A 16913-nucleotide genomic window follows, 5' to 3' on the forward strand; every position below is an offset into this window, starting at 1 on the left:
AGACTTCAAGCTACAGACAGCTGAGGACTCCTCATGTGAGCAGCAACACAGTGAAATGCAGCCACAATGACAAGCAACCCAAAGGATGGGAACATCTGTGTGCACGTAGGAGTGGCCACTGCACCAGGGCACGTGGTGAACTCACTTCCTTCAAGTCTGACTTCCAGTGTTCCACTCGCCCTGTGAATGGTAAAGTGGAAAACCATTCCAAAGGAGCCCATTTCTCCAAGTGTCTGCAGGGTGGCTGCGCGCAAGTCTCAGGGGGCCAGCCCCACAGCGGTGGGCTTCAGAGCAGCTCAGAAGCCTCTGCCCTGAGGAAGTGATTTGTGGCTGCCTGCTCAGAGAAAGGACAGGGGCCAAAAAGGATTCCAAGGGGTGCAGACTGCATGTGGACCTCCAAAAGAGGCCCATTGTGCCTGGACAGTCAGCGGGATACAAACACCCACCAGGCCATGGTGGACAGTCCTCGCTCAGAGTGCTGAGCTGTTGCTGAACTTCACTGGGAGGGGGTTAGCATTCTCCATTAAGCAGGTCAGACAGGTCTGGAGAGGTGAGTGACACTCTTCACTGCGAGGTCATGGGCAAGTGGCCGGCCAGCCCAGCCCCTTCTCCCCATCAGCCTGCAGAAGCCCTGGGCGTTCCTGGTTGCATCACACACTTGCCCTGCTGCGCTGAGGTTCCTCCCTCCCTCCAGAGTCTCCCATCAACTTCCCCCTTGAACTCACAGCAGCACCCTTCTAGCTGCTCAGATCAAAACCCACACTGGCACCCGCCTGCTTCCCCTCACTGACTTCAGATCCAATCCGAGGGAAATGCAGTTGTCTCTTATTTCAAAGCATAACCAGGACCCAGCAAGCGTCTGCAGCGGGCCCATGCTTGCCTGGACCAGCATGACCTCCCGCCCGTGTTACTGCCAACAACCTCCGCAGGGCTTTCCTGGCTCCTCCTTGCCTCCCCTACGATGAATTCCAAACATAGCTCTGGATGAGCAGTCCTTCATCACCGAAGGTGTGCCACTCTTGCTGGATCCCCAGAAGCTCCCACGCAAAGGCATCTACAATGGTGCACAAAGCCTAGTGACGTCTTGATCTTGTCCCCACATCTCAGATCTGCCCCAGGAGGGTTCTTGCTATCAGGTTCTGCAGTGCTCTTGCCTCCTCCTGGACAAGCTGCTGTTCAAGAAGCCCTGTACCCACCCAAGTCAGCCTGAACGCTACGCCCTCAAGAACCTGACCTGTGCTATGGGGTCCGTCCTGGCATTTCTGTTTTACACTAGGTAACTCATTACTTCTTGTTGGTTGACCAGCTGTTGGAATGTATGTTGTAGCTCAACAGGGGTCTGTTTTCTGTTCACTGACGTGCCTTGGCCAGGGCAGACAAGACCTATGACTGAAGAGTCGCCCAGACTTTCATACTCCTGGTAATGACAATCCCAGGATCTGAAACAGCACCCTGATCAATGTGACAATTTAAAGCATCAAACTAAGTGACAAGTTCACTACCTCCTTTCCATAACCATGTAGGTGATGTAAAAAGCCGTAGGTCTGCTCGTGTGTTATTCACAGGAAGGAGAGAGGAACATCATACACTGCACAACAATCAACCCAGAGGTGCCTAGGCCTGGCATCTCTTCACCCTGAGGCCTGAGCTGCCCACCACCTCTGATGCCCCTCCCTCCTCAGCGCACTAGGAGGACTGGGGAGAAAAAGAGACTCAATGCCAGGATCCACACTGAGGACACGGTGGCCCTGAGCCTGCAAACCTGCTCCTTTGCTTTTATCCTACTTGGTGATGGAGGCAAGAAAAGTGCTTTTAGGGGCTGCCTTAGTCTAAGTCTTAAATACAGCATTCGGAGACAGAGCAAGATTTACTGAGAAAAAGTGAATTTTTAATTATCTTGTGAATCTACTTAGAAAAACACACACAAGCAATGTTCACAACTATAAATTTAAACCTTTTGCACTAAAAAAAAAAACAAAACAAAAAAAAAAAAACCACAAACAACAAACACAAAACCACAGGCATGAACTGTAAACCTGTATTAATTATCAACTAGTTTTAAGGTTAACTCTTAGCAGTAATTCAGTATTTTCCTCCTTGGCAATTGTAATGTTTTAGCACCAAATGATCTCCCACAGAGGTACTAGTCACAAGCTGGCTGCCAGTGTAAGGAGATGTTTCCACACACGCTCCTTGCACACACACCTTCCACTCACACCAACAAGGAGACACGTGCAGGTGGTGTCACACGCTGACTCCAGGGCAATGGAAACAAGACAGAGGCACAGGGTCACACGACTTTAATGTAGTGCATTCGTAGAAAAGGCCAGCTTCTGCTCCCAGGCGTGCGCTTGTCCTCAGACTTTAATGTCATGATTTAGATGCAGACGTTATTGCCTAAATATTACTCTATACATTTCCATCAGTGTTCAGGAAAACACTTGAAATTGCTACTTAATTTACACCATAATGACTGGGTTACAGCTTTAGCTCATTGGCAATTTTGGAAGCAATATTTTTGAAAGCTATGGATGTCCCTGATATCCGCTTGAACCGGACCCCGTTCAGAGAGAGTCTCGGCAGCTTACACACCTCCATCTCCCACTGCACCATGTTCTCCGCGTGCCCGTCGCCCTGGACACAGAAGAGCAGGAAGCGCTCCCTCTGCTCGTAGTCACAGTTATTGGCATCCAGCACTTTGCGGATTTCCCGCATCATGTCGCTGGGATCCATGGAGCTAGTGGTTTTCATGCTCCAGGTGAAGCGGAGGGAGCGAGGTTTTGCTTCTTTGTTCTCATCCTTTGGCTCCGCATGGACGTTGCGACTGAAATGCACAGGGGCAGGGTTACTTTCAGCCGCACAGGAAGTGAGCCCTTTTCTCTTCAGTGAGCTCATCACCACCACCTCCAACGCAGCATGACGACCGACCTCTACCTCTTCCCTTTGCAGACTTGCATCTGCTAAGACATGTTTGTCTCTTCCCACCACTCCCAACCAAGAGCCACAGCACGAAAATCTACCTGGCTGAAAAATCTTCACCGGCCACCTCTACTGACTAAAATCAAGAGAGTAATTTACTAAGCAGAGTCCTTGGAAGTCAGCACAGTGAAGACAGAGCCTAGGCCTGGGCCTGGGCGGTCCTGGTGGCCAGCCTCTGCTTGCTAATCTAGTCCTACTCACCACGACTGTAGCAGCAACAGGTACTCAGGATTACTTGGGGACTCCATGCCTATAGCTCAAATCACTCTTCCCTACAAACAGCCCCAGATGCAGAGTGAACAGCCAGGCTGGTCCTCCTCATGGTCACCTCCACTTCAATGTTTTTTTATTTTCTTTATTTTGCTAAACTACCAATTTCATAGTTAAAAACAAAACAAAACCCCAAACCAAACATTTGGTGGCATGTGCCTGTGAAGTCCCAGCTACTGGGAGGCTGAGGCAGGAGGGTCACCTGAGCTCTGAGTTCCACATCAGCCAGGGCACTACAGAGAGATCCTGTCTCATTGCCCCAAAAAAGAAAAAAGGAAGACTTCTTACAACTGGAATAGATGGGAAAATGAAAAATTTCAGCTCCGATGTGCCACACTGGAATGATCTACACAGTGAGCACATTATTCATTTCAGAAGCTAAAACGCTATGTTGAATTATTTGAAAAATTATAAAATGAGCCCTAGCTCTCACAATTTTGGGATTGGGAAGTCTGGAGTGAGGAAACAGCACCAGCTCAGGAGAAGGTGGGCAAGCTGTGGGAGGGGAGTCTACCTTGGCAAGAGTGAGACCAGGCGGGACAAGGAGAAATAGCCTGCTGGGGGCAGCCTGAGCACTTGGAAGAGCCCCTACATGGCATTTCAACAAAATACCACTGAGCTAGGGATGAGTTTTGTTTTGAGCAGAGTGACTGTCACAACCCCAAGGTACGGAGGCAGGAAGTACAGGATGTTCCTGGGGCAGAGTACACAGGCTGCCTGGTACAGGCACAGTGGTACTCAGGACAGCTGCAGGCCCGTGCTCAGCACTTGTCATGGTGGGCCTCTTCTTGCTTGGCATCAGGAGGCAGGTCCCATCACTACCTTTCTAATGTGGATGGGCAGGCCTGGGGGAGGATGCATGGCGCTCTCCCCAACTCTGCTTCAACAGGATAGCTGTGCTGGCTGGGCCTGGAGGCTGGAAAGACCAGGAGGCACAAAGGGGTTGGGGAGGTCTTGACTTAGCATGGTGGTGACTGGTGTGAAGCAGGCCAAGTGAAGGAGACCTACAACTACAGACACGGTCGTAGGCCCATCTGCGACTCCACATCCATGCAATGATTGCTACACAAAACCCAAGAAAACATGACTTCTATAATCATCTAAGAAGAAAATGTATCTGGCTGGAAAAATGAAGATTCTACTCAATGTTCTGCATTTGCTCCCTGAGAAGAGAACCATGTGAGAAATCAGGCATGAATCCAGGGCCGCCCCTGACTCCCCATCGAGCTCAGGGCCTTAACACAGCCATGCCACCTGTAATCCCAGAGGCTCAGGAAGCTGAGGCAGGAGGAACATGAGTTCAGAGCCAGCCTCTGCAAAAGCAAAGTGCTAAGCAACTCAGTGAGATTCTGTCTCTAAATAAAATATGAAAAAGGGCTGGGGATGTGGCTCAGTGGTCAAGTGGCCCCGCGTTCAAGCCCTGGTATGCAAAACAACAACAAAAAAACAAAACCCCAAAACATGCACTCCACACAAAAGCAAACTGAAGTGGGGCTGGGAAGGCTTCCATGGCACGCCAGCGCCCTCGTGTGGCTGCCAGGGTGTGGCTCTGCACCAGGCCCACCTCACAAGTCCTCTCCAAGGACCAGTAGGACTAGGCTGCAAAGCATTCAGAAAAGGTCAGCTCTGCCACAGAAATGAGGCAAACACTAGAAAAGGTTTTAAGTAGAAATCATTTCCCTCACCTTGAGCCCTCATATCTCCCGTTCCTCTCATACTCAGTTGGAAGCCTCAATGAACAGAGTGTGGAAGCAAAGAGAAGTGGGGAGAGAAAAGAGATCTTACACAGCAGTTCAACACTGTCACCAACAAAACATCATGCAGTGAACACATCTGAGCACTTTCCAGTCACACTGGGCCTGCAGCAGTGCTGCAGACTTCTCTGGGAGGACGCAGGCATGCGCAGGGCTGGGCAGCATGCCACACTGTCCTCCGCCTCTTCACCTGGGCACCTCCACACTGTGGACCAGAGCTGCTCTGGCGTTGAACCTTGCCCACAGAGGAATGGCTTTCCAATTGAAAGGAAACAAGGCTATCAACTGAACTCTAGATTCAATTATAACAGTTTCTGCCCAAGGAAAAATTTGACGAGGAAGATCAACTGAGAAAACAGTTGAGGAGTGGAATTCCCAGCAGGAAGAAAACACTTCTCCCACAGCTTCTAATACAGAGCTCATGTTAACAAACCCTTCCAGTGACCCATCAGTTTTGTAAACACAAAAACTGGCAGCCTGGCCTTCTGGCGACGGACAGGCACAGGCATGCTGTGGCCGTTGAAGGCAGACTTCCTGAATCATAAGTGTGGATTCCAAAGGCAGCAATATTTTTGGTTTCTTGATCGTCAACACCACAAGCATGAATGAAATCAGAATGTCTCTTACTGGAGTGCTCTAGGGAAGCAGCAAGATGTGCTTCTTCATTGTGGTAGGAAGGGCTTTAGATAGAACACTATTTACTCTTCAACTCTCCAAAAATATTAAAACACTTCTGCTCTGCAGCTGTTCACATCTTAATTTCTCAAAAAGTCAAACCTATCGAGGCTATAGGTTTGAATTATATGCTTGTCTCCTATATCAGAGTATTAGCCAACTTCTATCATTTCAAAGCCTTTCACCAATCCAATCCTCAGAAAAATAAAAATGATGACTAACACAATTACCACTTACCTTTTGCATGCTTGTGGCTAATCATTAATTGTACATTCATGTTACTGAACATCCCGTTCTTCAAACAGGAGCATGCTAAGTGTTATTAGTATAAAGACAGAATTATTTGGATGCTAAATAATTCTACCAGACAGGAAACGCAGAGCATGCACAGGACTTTCACTGCAGGGGCGCCACAGTTCTTTCCAAACTCTTGACAGAGTTAATCTATTTCTTTCGTTTCCCCTTGAGGAAATAAGTATTTAGTTCTCAGCAGAAAGTTTAGTTTTTAAAGAAAAAACAGGGCCAGAAAGCCAAACCTGATGTTAATTGCAGGAGCCATTTGGTGGGGTGAGGATTGGAAAATAAGTGTGCATATATAAATCCTACCTTTTGATAAACCTGAATGACATGTTTCTAAAAGAAATTAAGCCAAAAAAAAATTAATAGAAAGGTCTTACACAAATTAAGTAGAAAATCTAATCAATTATAGAGAGAGGGAAAACAAAAACAAAAACCCTAAACAAACACGGCTCCTCTTCTGGCCAATAATCAATAAGACAAATGACATTCATTGAAAAAGTAAAATTATTACAGATAAATGAGTATGTGATCTCGTAATCAGAAATACCAAAAAACTACTTGTAAGAAAAAGTTTAGCATATCGACATTGGCTGTAATCAAATTTAAAGTTGTTCAGATGGATAAACTTAAGATAAAATTCAATGTCTTAGGTTAAAGAAATGATATGTCACTTGCAACAAACTCGTAATAACAATTCTCAATTTTCTTCAGAATGTTATGAACAAAAATCTTGCTTTCTCATACATAAACATGAAAATCTCACAACAAAAGATTTAACTATTAAGAGCATCATTAATTATTTCAGGCAGATGACCTAACAGAAAGTTTGTTACAGTGGTACGACATAAATCACTTTTTAGGTTATTGAGTTTTAAATCTCAAAATGAATGAAAATAAAGTACTAAGGTAATAGTATGGATTTTATCTTTATGTAACAAATTGGAAGAACTGTATTTAAAAGGGGTCACTATGTTCACTGAAAGAAATTTAAGGAGATTGTTGTGCTGAACAGACTCTGGCAAAATATTTTTCAAGCTGTGGATCAGGCTTTCCTGGTCATGTGATTAGCTACCCTGGGCAAGTGCAGGCTGGAGAGGCTCAGCTCCAACAGGACACGGGGCCCTCACACGTTATCTGCTGGAGACTCAACTAATGAAATCCCTGGATTTTTTTTTCCCCCTAATTTGGGTTTAATGCTGGTATTGCTTCAGAGATTAACTGACAAATTAAAAAATGTTTACTACTATAGACAAATGCCAATCACTTCATACAGAACGAATGTGGTATACGGCAGGCTACCTACTTTAAAGAAGTGCATGTGAAGTATTTTAGAAATAATACTACGTAACTACAAGGGGGTATTACCTGAAAAAATATTTTAGTTGAAAAATTAAAGAGTAAAAAGTCTTTAAAATACATTTTCATTTCTTAGTCTTCCGTCTGGGAAGTCAGAGTTACTTTTAAGACCTGTGAGAAGGGTGGGTGGAGGGTGCTGGCAGAGGGGAGCCCTTGCATCCTGAGGGGGAACAATCGGGGTCTGCAGCTCTCCAAAGCCATGCCCTGTTCACACCTGACCCAGCATGTGAAAGTGCCAGTAATTTAGCTAGGGACATTTACGCAAAGTAAATTCAAGGGTTCTAATAATGTGCAAGGTCTTATTTTAAAAGCCCATTACAGTCAGGCACAATGTTGCATGCCTGTAAAAGCTTGCAAGGTTGAGACAGGAGGACTGCACATATGAGGTTAGCCTCAGCGATTTAGCAAGACCCTGTATCAAAGTTAAAAACAAGAAGGACTGGAGATGTAGCTCAGTGGTAAACTGCTGTGGGCTAAATTCCCATTATTAATCAATCAATCGATATAAAAAGCTCATTACAAAACTGGGCGTGGGAGCACACATCTGAATTCCCAGTGACTCTGGAAGCTGAGGCAGGACAATCACAAGTTTGAGATCAGCCTGGTCTCAAAATAAAAAATAAAAGGGGTTGGAGAGGTAGCTCAGTGGTAGAGCACAAAGCCCTGGCTTCAGTTCTAGTACTACCCCCGTCCTCCACAAAAAAGACAATTATAGAACAAAGCTACTTTTTCTGAACTTTGCTAAACCTTACTGTTGTACATTCCCTCTACTAAAGGTGTAGAGGGGAAGACACCTGTTCATATTATACAGGGACAAGAGGTAAACAGCCAGAAAATTATAGTATCTGCCTCCATCTTGTGTCACTCAAGCTTCAGAGGCTGGTTGTATTTCAGCCTAGTCCCTGAGGAAGGAGCTGGGGGACACGAAGGTCTGGGATAGGCTGACCCTTTCAGGGTGACCCTGGAAGGAAGGAGGGAGTTATTCTGGAACTCCCAGACTGCCTGGACTGAACTTCCTTCCTGGTTGGACACATGCCTGGGGTTGGCTCTTTCAACCATTCTGTTCTGCCCACTCTGGAATGGGATGTCTTACTAAAGGGGCTGAAAGGAGAGTAAGAGTCAACTAAAACCTCCAGCTCATCTGACTTGTGGTTAAAGCTAGCAGGACTGGAAGTCCTCCCTCATTAGGTGACCGATGTCCTAACAACGAACAGATCTGACTGTTTAACAGACTCAAGTTTTAGTTGACTGATCTACAATGAAATAAAATTACTGGAGGGATTAGGGAGACTGAAAAGTGACATTTGGCTTACAGTGTAAATAATGGAGATGGTATGAAATTGCGCAGGGAGCTAAGGGACCACAGAGGAGGAGGGGCTCTGGCCGCCTCCAGCCTTGAGAAGACCTTGTTGTTGCTCCCTAGGACATGGGGACAAGCAAGAGCAAGAGTGTCTGTACAGGTGGACCTGCAGGAGACCCTGGGCACACTGATCAGAGAGAGGCTGACTTCAAAGAATTTCCTTGGGGGGTCCTCAACTCCAGGGCTTTTGGGTTTCAGGGTACCATGCTGCCTGATGGTGCCTTCACTGTTTACTTATGGGGCAAGCAGCAGCATTTCTTTTTCTCTTTTATCAGCCAATGTCACTGTTTTCTGCACCTCCCACACTAGATTAGAAGTTTAAAACCACCTCTAGAGACCTTGGTTTCTCAGGTTCAAGGCCTATTGGATACTTAAGCATTGTATACACAATCAGATATTATTGAGAATAAGCTGGGGTTTTATCTCTAAAACCACCCTATTTAAGAAAGTTACCTTGCTTTCAATGTAATTTAGCCTCTGAGAAACTTAGTGCTCATTACTCAATGACGATGAAGTAAAAGATAAAATGTGTCTCTTTTCTGTGTCTCAGGATGATCACAACGGATGTGTTTTTGTCTGGTGACTGTTACAGAATGCCAACCCCTTGCCCTACTGCACTGATCGTGCCATGTGGACAGATGTGTGATCAGAAGTAATGGTAATTAAAGAATGATGAAAACCTCCCAAGTGCCAGGCAACTTGTAGGGCTGTGAAAAACTAAAAGCTCGGAGCTCTATACTTCCACTTTTAAAGTTAGATATATATAGAACAAAAAACGAAGCACCCAGCATCAGCTCTCCACATGGGAAATACATTTCTCCTTTTGCTTTGTTTGTTCTAACGCCCTAGTACCAGCTGGTACTTACCTTCTTGTGAGTTTTGAAGTTAATTTACTAAAAAGATTAGTGGAGCCTCTGCTTCGAGTCTGAGACAGTGGCGTGGCTTCGTGGGACAGGCTGGGTGAGGCAGGAGGGCCGTTGTATGTTGCAGTTCGCCGTTCCCGGGGCTGGCCGTGGAAAGTGCTGCGAATGGCAGTGCCTCTTGGGAAGCGGATTCGGTCTGGGGTGGTGGCACTGCTAATGCTGTGGGTTGAGGCAACTGGAGTTCTCTGATCGGGAATGGCGCTAGGAGACCAGAAAAGAAGAGACTCTGACATCTTTGTTCACAAAATCATGGCACATGAAAATTTATAATCACAATGTGGAGAAAATCAGGTATAGAGAAAACAGTGGAGAAAGTCAGGTATAGTGAATCCAGATCTGAGGGGAATTTCATAGGACTTAGGAGCAGAAGGTACGCTCAGTGGGAAAGGGTGCTGAAGGAGAAGGACAGAATGAGACAGCCTCAGAGCTGAAGGGAGAAGCACATACACATGTTCAAGGGCAAAGTTACAGCAGGGGAATTCTGGGGCAGAGAATGGCTAACTCCGACCTTACCCCTTTGCTTCCCTCGCAAATTGCTCACACACAGAGAGCCGTGCCAACATGAAAGAAAGAACTGCAGGTCCTGAAGAACAGGCAACTAAAAAGCTTGAAAGCACACAAATGGCATGAAGTTCTGCATGCTGAAGGAAACTTGGGGAGGAGGGGGAATGCCTCGTACCCCCGAAATACGCAGACACACACGACCACCAAGGACGCCATGAGCAGGACGCACTTAACTAAAATCAGACAGGGGGACGTCCTGTGGACAACTGCAACAACATCTTGACTATAGAATCCACGGCACAGAATTAAGCAGCAGCGGTGCACACTGGTTTCACGAGGAATGTGCGTATTCTTACGTAGCCTTGGAGTTATCTCCTTCACTGTCTATTGGAGGTAACATCATCTTGGGGTGCCCAGAGGCTGACATGGACATCGACTTCTGATGTCTCAGCCGACAGGTAGAAGATGTGGCACAGACTGAGGCAGGGCTAGCTGCGTAAGCGAACACTTCCGTCAGGCTGGGGGTGGGTCAGGCAGAGGCAGAAACAACAGCGTGCTGAAGCAGTGGCCACGGAGCAGCCTGCTGTCTAAGCACACGCCGCCCTCCCCAGGCCCCTTCCTGCTGCTAGGGAGTAAACACCTCTTAGACATGTTCTGGAGATTTTGGGGCAATTGCTGACCTATTTATTAGCTGCTTTTTCTAAACAGTAATTTTGAGTTTATTACTTAAAGACACTAAAAGTTCACGTTTGGGTATTCATGTGAGATGGATGGTGTCTTGTGAGATTTGCATAAAATAAAATCTACCCTAAGAGAGGATGTCTCAATACAAACCCAGGTGGTAAAATGAATAAGTGATGAGAACACCATGCTCTCAACCTAATCCTCAAACATAATGACTATTTATTTACTGTAGTCCTAGTGGTTGAACCCAGGGCTGCTCTACCACTGAGATACACCCCAGCCCTTTTTGAGACAGGGTGACAGTGAAAGATGTGGCTGGCCCTAAACTTGCAATCCTCCATCCTCCTGCCTTGCCCTCACAAGTTACTGGGATTACTGGTGTGTGCTACCACACCTGACTATACTGGGGGTTGAGCCATAACCCCAGACCTTTATAAAATTTTGTTTAGAGACAGGTTCTCGCTGAGTTGATTAGGGCCTTGCTAAGTTGCTGAGGCTGGCTTTGAACTCATAATCCCTGAGCTGCTGGGATTACAGGAGTGTGCTACTGCACCTGGCAACAATGAAATATTTTAAATGGACAGATGAAGTCATGGGTGACATGGGTGAAGTCAGCAGTTAAATATCAAAATATTCTATGTCATATGAACAACAGTTTAGACCCTCCCTACTTAGACATTTGCTCCTTCATAAAGAATAGCTGACATTCCTAATAGGTCAAGAGTCTCTCTCTTTTTGGTACTCAGGGGCGTTTAACCACTGAGCCACAATCCACAGCCCTTTTTAATATATATATATATTTTTTCCTTTTTAATATTTTATTTAGAGACAGGATCTTGCTGAGTTGCTTAGGGCCTTGCTAAGTTGCTGAGGCTGGCTTTGAACTCTGTGATCTTCCTGCCTTAGTCTTTTTTTGTTTTGTTTTCTAGTTGTAGACAGAATGCCTTTGTTTATTTTTATGTGGTACTAAGGATCAAACCCAGTGCTTCACACATGCTAGACAGGTGCTCTGATACTGAGCTACAGCCCTGGCCCCTGCCTTAGCCTTTTGAGCTGCTGGTATAATGGGCGTGTGCCACCCAGAACATTAAAAAAAATTTTTTTTCAGTTGTAGATGGACACAATACCTTTATTTATTTATTTGTATGCGTTGCTGAGGATCAAACCCAGTGCCTCACACGAGCAAAGCAAGTGCTTTACCACTGAGCTACAACCCCAGTTCTACCGAGAACTTTTAAAGATACATGAACCACTAGATGCACTTTTTTGTTTTTATTAAACCCAGTTTGGACTGTCACACAGAAGATAGCCTCCAAACTTAAGTATCTGAAGAAATGACTGACTGTTCCCTATACATGTTTTATAGGTATATACACATACTAATTATTTTCCTAGGACGTCACAGATGAGAACAATTGCCTCTTATCTGTTCAGAGCAGGTCAGTGGTCAGTCAACACATGTGGGTGCCCTACCCAGCTGTTGACATTTTTGCCAAACTGGGAGCTAGGATCAATGACTGCACTGAGAAGAGCAGGAAAGGAAAGGCAGGAGTTGTCTGGCCTTTTCCATGGAGAATATAAATGGTTCAAAGTTTTTGGAGGAGGATGGTGCTTTCAGGCAGTGTCTGGCCCAGGAAGTATACAGTAGTTGCCTGGACTGCAGCTTAGGCAAAACCTAGAGGGCATGAGAGTGGATGCAGAGGAGCCTTGCAGCACAGACCTGATCCTCTCTGAAGGGAGAGGACTTTCTAAAATGGAAGTGTAACTGATATTTTAATTTTGAATTATTATTAGTATTTTACAGTTACTGGGGATTGAACCCACAGGTATTCTACCACTGAGCACATCCCTGGGCCTTTTTTATTTTGATTGAGGGCCTTGCTAAATTGCTCAGGCTGGCTGCTGACTTGTGATCCTCCTACCTCAGTCTGAGTAGCTAGGATAACAGGTGTGTGCTACCATTCCTGGCTCAAATAATTTTTTTTATTTAGAAATTTAATCCATGTTACATCATGAATTCCACAAAGCAAGTAATGAAACAGGTATGTGTTGCTGACTTCTATAGCAGGCCTAGCACCCTGCTTTGGAAATAGTAAATTCAATAAATGTTTGCTGCATTTCAAGCTTGTAAAACTAAATTCCAAAGCACTATTTTCAACATACAGACTCTACACCATAATGGGCTAATACATATTCTACAAGTTCATTAAGTTTGTTGTTGTGGAAGTTTAAACAATAGTTCCCTAAGAAAAGTATTGAAAATGATGGTTATGTTTCATAGTTTATCCCACAATGATATTCAAATGCAAAATAGTATACTGCATTTGTCTTAGAAGATATGGGTTCACAGTTCATGGTTTAAGTTGCATGAAGATATGGGTTCATGGTTTAAGTTGCACGAAGTCAAGTTTCTACGATCCTTCCCAACTGTTTGGTATTTATGATTGATAACTTCTTCTTTCTGAAATTCTAACCCACTTTCAGCTGCTAAGGGACAGGCGCTTTGAATTGTTTGCTACTCAGACTCCTCTACTGCATCAGAACATTTTGATGTGACATGTGCTGACTAAAAGCATACTCAGACCGGACAAAAGCAGAACTAAAAATATAACTGTACAAAAGGTTCATGTATTCACTGTCATTAGTCCTTTTCCCCTTGCCAGACACTAACCAAGGAGATAAAACAGTAAAGCCACTGTAATATTAAAATTTTAATCTATGATACCCAGTTCCCAAACTTCTTTGAAGACTCTGTTGTGTTATATTTTAAGGTCATAATATTAATTCCTTGGGACTGATACAACTCATCCTTCACAGTCTCACACAGGAATCTGACAGCACGGGGCTAACGGGCAGAGTGCAGTGGGGTGGGCTGTTCAGCAGCATTAACAACTTTTGAAGTTAGGCATAGTCTATGGAAACCAAGCAAGTCTTCACATTTCTGAGCAGTATACTCATAACAAGAGCTAAAGTTTGTTGAGCACCGCATGTTAATGTTTTGTTAAGTGGTCCTGAAAGAATCGGTTCACACTATTGAAGATATAACCCAATACTTCTGGCCAGTTTACACCCACTGTGGGTCAATGTTAGAACTGCAACACAGCAGAAAGTAGGCAGACCATCAGCACACGTGGCTTCAACATGAGTCCCATGTAGAAACCACGCACAGGAGCTTGTGCCAAAGCAACAGACTGCCAAGACCCATGCTTCCCCAGACACCAATGATGAACTCTATTTCTCACACTTGAATGCTGATGAAAGACTGCACTAAAATCAGTACATAAAGCTAATTTTAAGAAGATGAAGAAGGAAAAAAAAAACCCTCTATATAAAAACTCACTTATGCTGTCCTGTGGCAAAAGGAAAAAAATTTGTATTTGGCGACCCTTTGAAACATCACCCCATGTTCAGAGTAGAATTTTGAAGGTGGTTAGGGCTTGTTAAGATAGACATAGGCCTTGGTTATTAGCCACGATCACTTATGTTGGAATTCTGTATAAACAGCTACATACAGAGGAGAGTCCAACATATTTAAGGTTGAAAGTGGAACAATGTTGCTTGTTCCAGAAGTTAACAGGCCCAGGCATCCTGCAGCTCACTTGTGTTTTAAACCACTGAAGTCATAAGATATGAGGTGGGAGGGGACAGGACAAAGCAGCCAGCTGTTGAGTCGTTGATGCAGAGGGAAGCTTCTCTGCATCTAACTCAAGACCCAACCATCAATGTTAAGACCCAACCATCAATGTTAAAGGAGAGAAAATCGTCACATTAGTGCCTTAACAAAGTGAAAAACATGAACTGTAGTTTACCCTTCAAACCCAATACTTGTACACACTCTTTCAAATACTCTATAAAATAGAAAGAAAAACAAAAAGCAGATATTTTGAAAACTTTGAGTCCTGTTTTGTAGGGATGTGGTGCTGATGTTCTGTTTGGCTAAAGACAGTATCTTCCAAAGCAAAGTATTTCAATGATTGATGCTGAGAGAAGCAAGAAGGCCCAGATGAGTCACAGGGGAGTGAACCTAAAATGGAAAGTAGTCTACAGGGGATGCAGAAAGGAAAGGACTCATAGGAATTAAAGAAGTTTTCAAAGTACTTCCATGAGTGAATGGAGTAATTTTAAGAGAGCTGAAGGAAGAGAAGGGCACACATGCACCTGGCCTGAGTATACAGTGTGTGCACTCAGACACAAGGGTGTAGCCAATGGAAGACTTAGTCTGAACACCCACCTCCCCCGGTTTTGGTAGTGGGGATTGAACCCAGGAGTGCTTAACTTCTAAGCCACATTCCTAGCCCTTTTTAAATTTTTTTTTTTTTTTACTTTGAAGCAGCATCTCACTAAGTTACTTGGGACCTCGCTAAGTTGCTATGGCTGAGGCTGGCTTTAAATCTGAGATCTGCATGCCTCAGTCTCCTGAATTGCTGGGATTATAGGTGTGTGCCACCATGCCTGGCTCTTAATAGTTTTTAATCATAAGGAAAAAGATAATGTTATGACACACACATAGGAGTCAGAAAATAGGACACCATAATGTAAATATTTCTTAAAATTCATTGACTGATTAACAATCTCACATAACAAACAGCCTAACATCAGTTCAAGCCTAAATGACCTATGAAACAGGGACATGATAAGACAGGGTTTAAGCAAGGGAGGGTCTTTCTCAGAGGACACAGAAATTATGGGTCACATGTCATCCAACTAATGGAGATAGAAACCTTCAGTGCAATTTCAGAGTTAGTGTCAGAAGGAAAAAAAGAAACAACTTTGATGCTAGACATGACCAGATGATGTTCAAGTCCCTGGGAGGTCAGGGGACAACAAAAAATGATATGAATTTATTTCATGGACTTTACTCCAGGACTCAATTTTATCTTTTCACTTGGAATTTAGTTTATACAATACTTTTCCAAAAATAAAGAAGAAAAATTCATGTCAGTTTGGGAAAACTGTTCTCTACGGAACATATGCTTAATTTACACTCTACCAACAAGTTTCTCTTTTTTTCTCTCTCCCTGTACTAGCCCTACCTCCTGGCCTCTGGACCTACTTTATCCCACTTTTCTGAGTCTACTTATTTTATTTCATAACCCAAGACAGTTGTTTGCAGTGGTCTGATGCTCCCCTTATGCCTTACTCTATTTAAACCATTCAGAACATTGGATGTCCTTTTTTCTGGATGCTCCAATGTGTCTCTCTGAGGGAGGGACTCTGCTACTACCATGGCCATTGGTACCTTCATGGCACCTTTCTCTGAATACTCACTGCCCTGCCTCAGGTCCCCAACCTCCCACTTTTAGCCCTGCTCAAGTTACTAACGTGCACAAAATTTTGACCTCCCTCATTCTGTTCACTGTTCTTTTTTTTTTTTTTTTTGAGTGCTGGGGATCAAACCCAGGGCCTTGTGCTTACAAGGCAAGCACTCTACCGACTGAGCAATCTTCCCAGCCCCCCGTTCACTGTTCTGCAACAAGCCCACAGACATGCTCTGCCTCATGGGGAGACCTAATCCAGTCCTATTCTCATCAGGTCCTGCCAGCCAGGAGGAGGGCGCTTGAGACAGTAAGAACTTGGAAACCTAGCATCTTGCTTAAATTTAGCAATCAAATTTACTTACCTTCTAAGAATACTTACTATTATTTGAATTTCTGATTATAAAAACTGAGAAGTAAACAATGTTTCAATTTTCTTAGGAAAAAGAAATTTTTGTGCCAACAGGTCAATGTCATACCTGTTCTCCTTGCCATTCTGGATCACTGAATGTCTGTCCGCTGTGGTTCTCTCACTGCAAACGTAAGTATTCCGCCGCGTCATCCCTCCAGATGCTGTGTTACTCTGTAAGAAAAGGGTATTTCTCTCTTAAACTATTTGGTTAAGTACAGACCAATGAGGGAAAAAAAGAATTCATCTATGTAAACACAGATACTCAGTCTTTAAAAACATGCTAAAATATCAACAGCAATTGTCAAAAGATTAAAAAAAAATGGTGGAGATGATAACTTGTATATTCTCATCTGGCAGAAGCAATGAAAAACAGCTATGTCAGAGTGACTTTGCAAAGCTGGTCTATAATAATAAATAAAATAACAATTCACAGACTACTTG

General features: G+C 44.3%; 1 protein-coding gene across 15 annotated transcripts in view; it reads right to left on the reverse strand.

The window, feature by feature from the left end:
- Positions 1 to 2285: 2285 nt before the first annotated feature.
- Positions 2286 to 16913, reverse strand: part of MARK3 (microtubule affinity regulating kinase 3) — a 94131-nt gene continuing 79503 nt past the window's right edge. For 7 of the 15 annotated variants that reach the window (XM_079130078.1, XM_079130076.1, XM_079130087.1 and 4 more), the window contains 5 exons: positions 16540 to 16643; positions 9561 to 9818; positions 6285 to 6311; positions 4935 to 4979; positions 2286 to 2824 (listed from right to left, as the gene is read on the reverse strand). In XM_079130078.1, coding sequence (XP_078986204.1) covers positions 2479 to 2824; positions 4935 to 4979; positions 6285 to 6311; positions 9561 to 9818; positions 16540 to 16643 — 780 coding nt within the window. In that variant the 3' untranslated portion in view covers positions 2286 to 2478. The remainder of the gene's footprint in view (positions 2825 to 4934; positions 4980 to 6284; positions 6312 to 9560; positions 9819 to 16539; positions 16644 to 16913) is intronic. The other 8 variants (XM_079130079.1, XM_079130081.1, XM_079130083.1 and 5 more) reach the window with 3 other exon arrangements.

Source organism: Sciurus vulgaris (genome assembly GCF_902686455.1).
Source record: "Sciurus vulgaris genome assembly, chromosome: 2".
Lineage (NCBI taxonomy): Eukaryota > Metazoa > Chordata > Mammalia > Rodentia > Sciuridae > Sciurus > Sciurus vulgaris.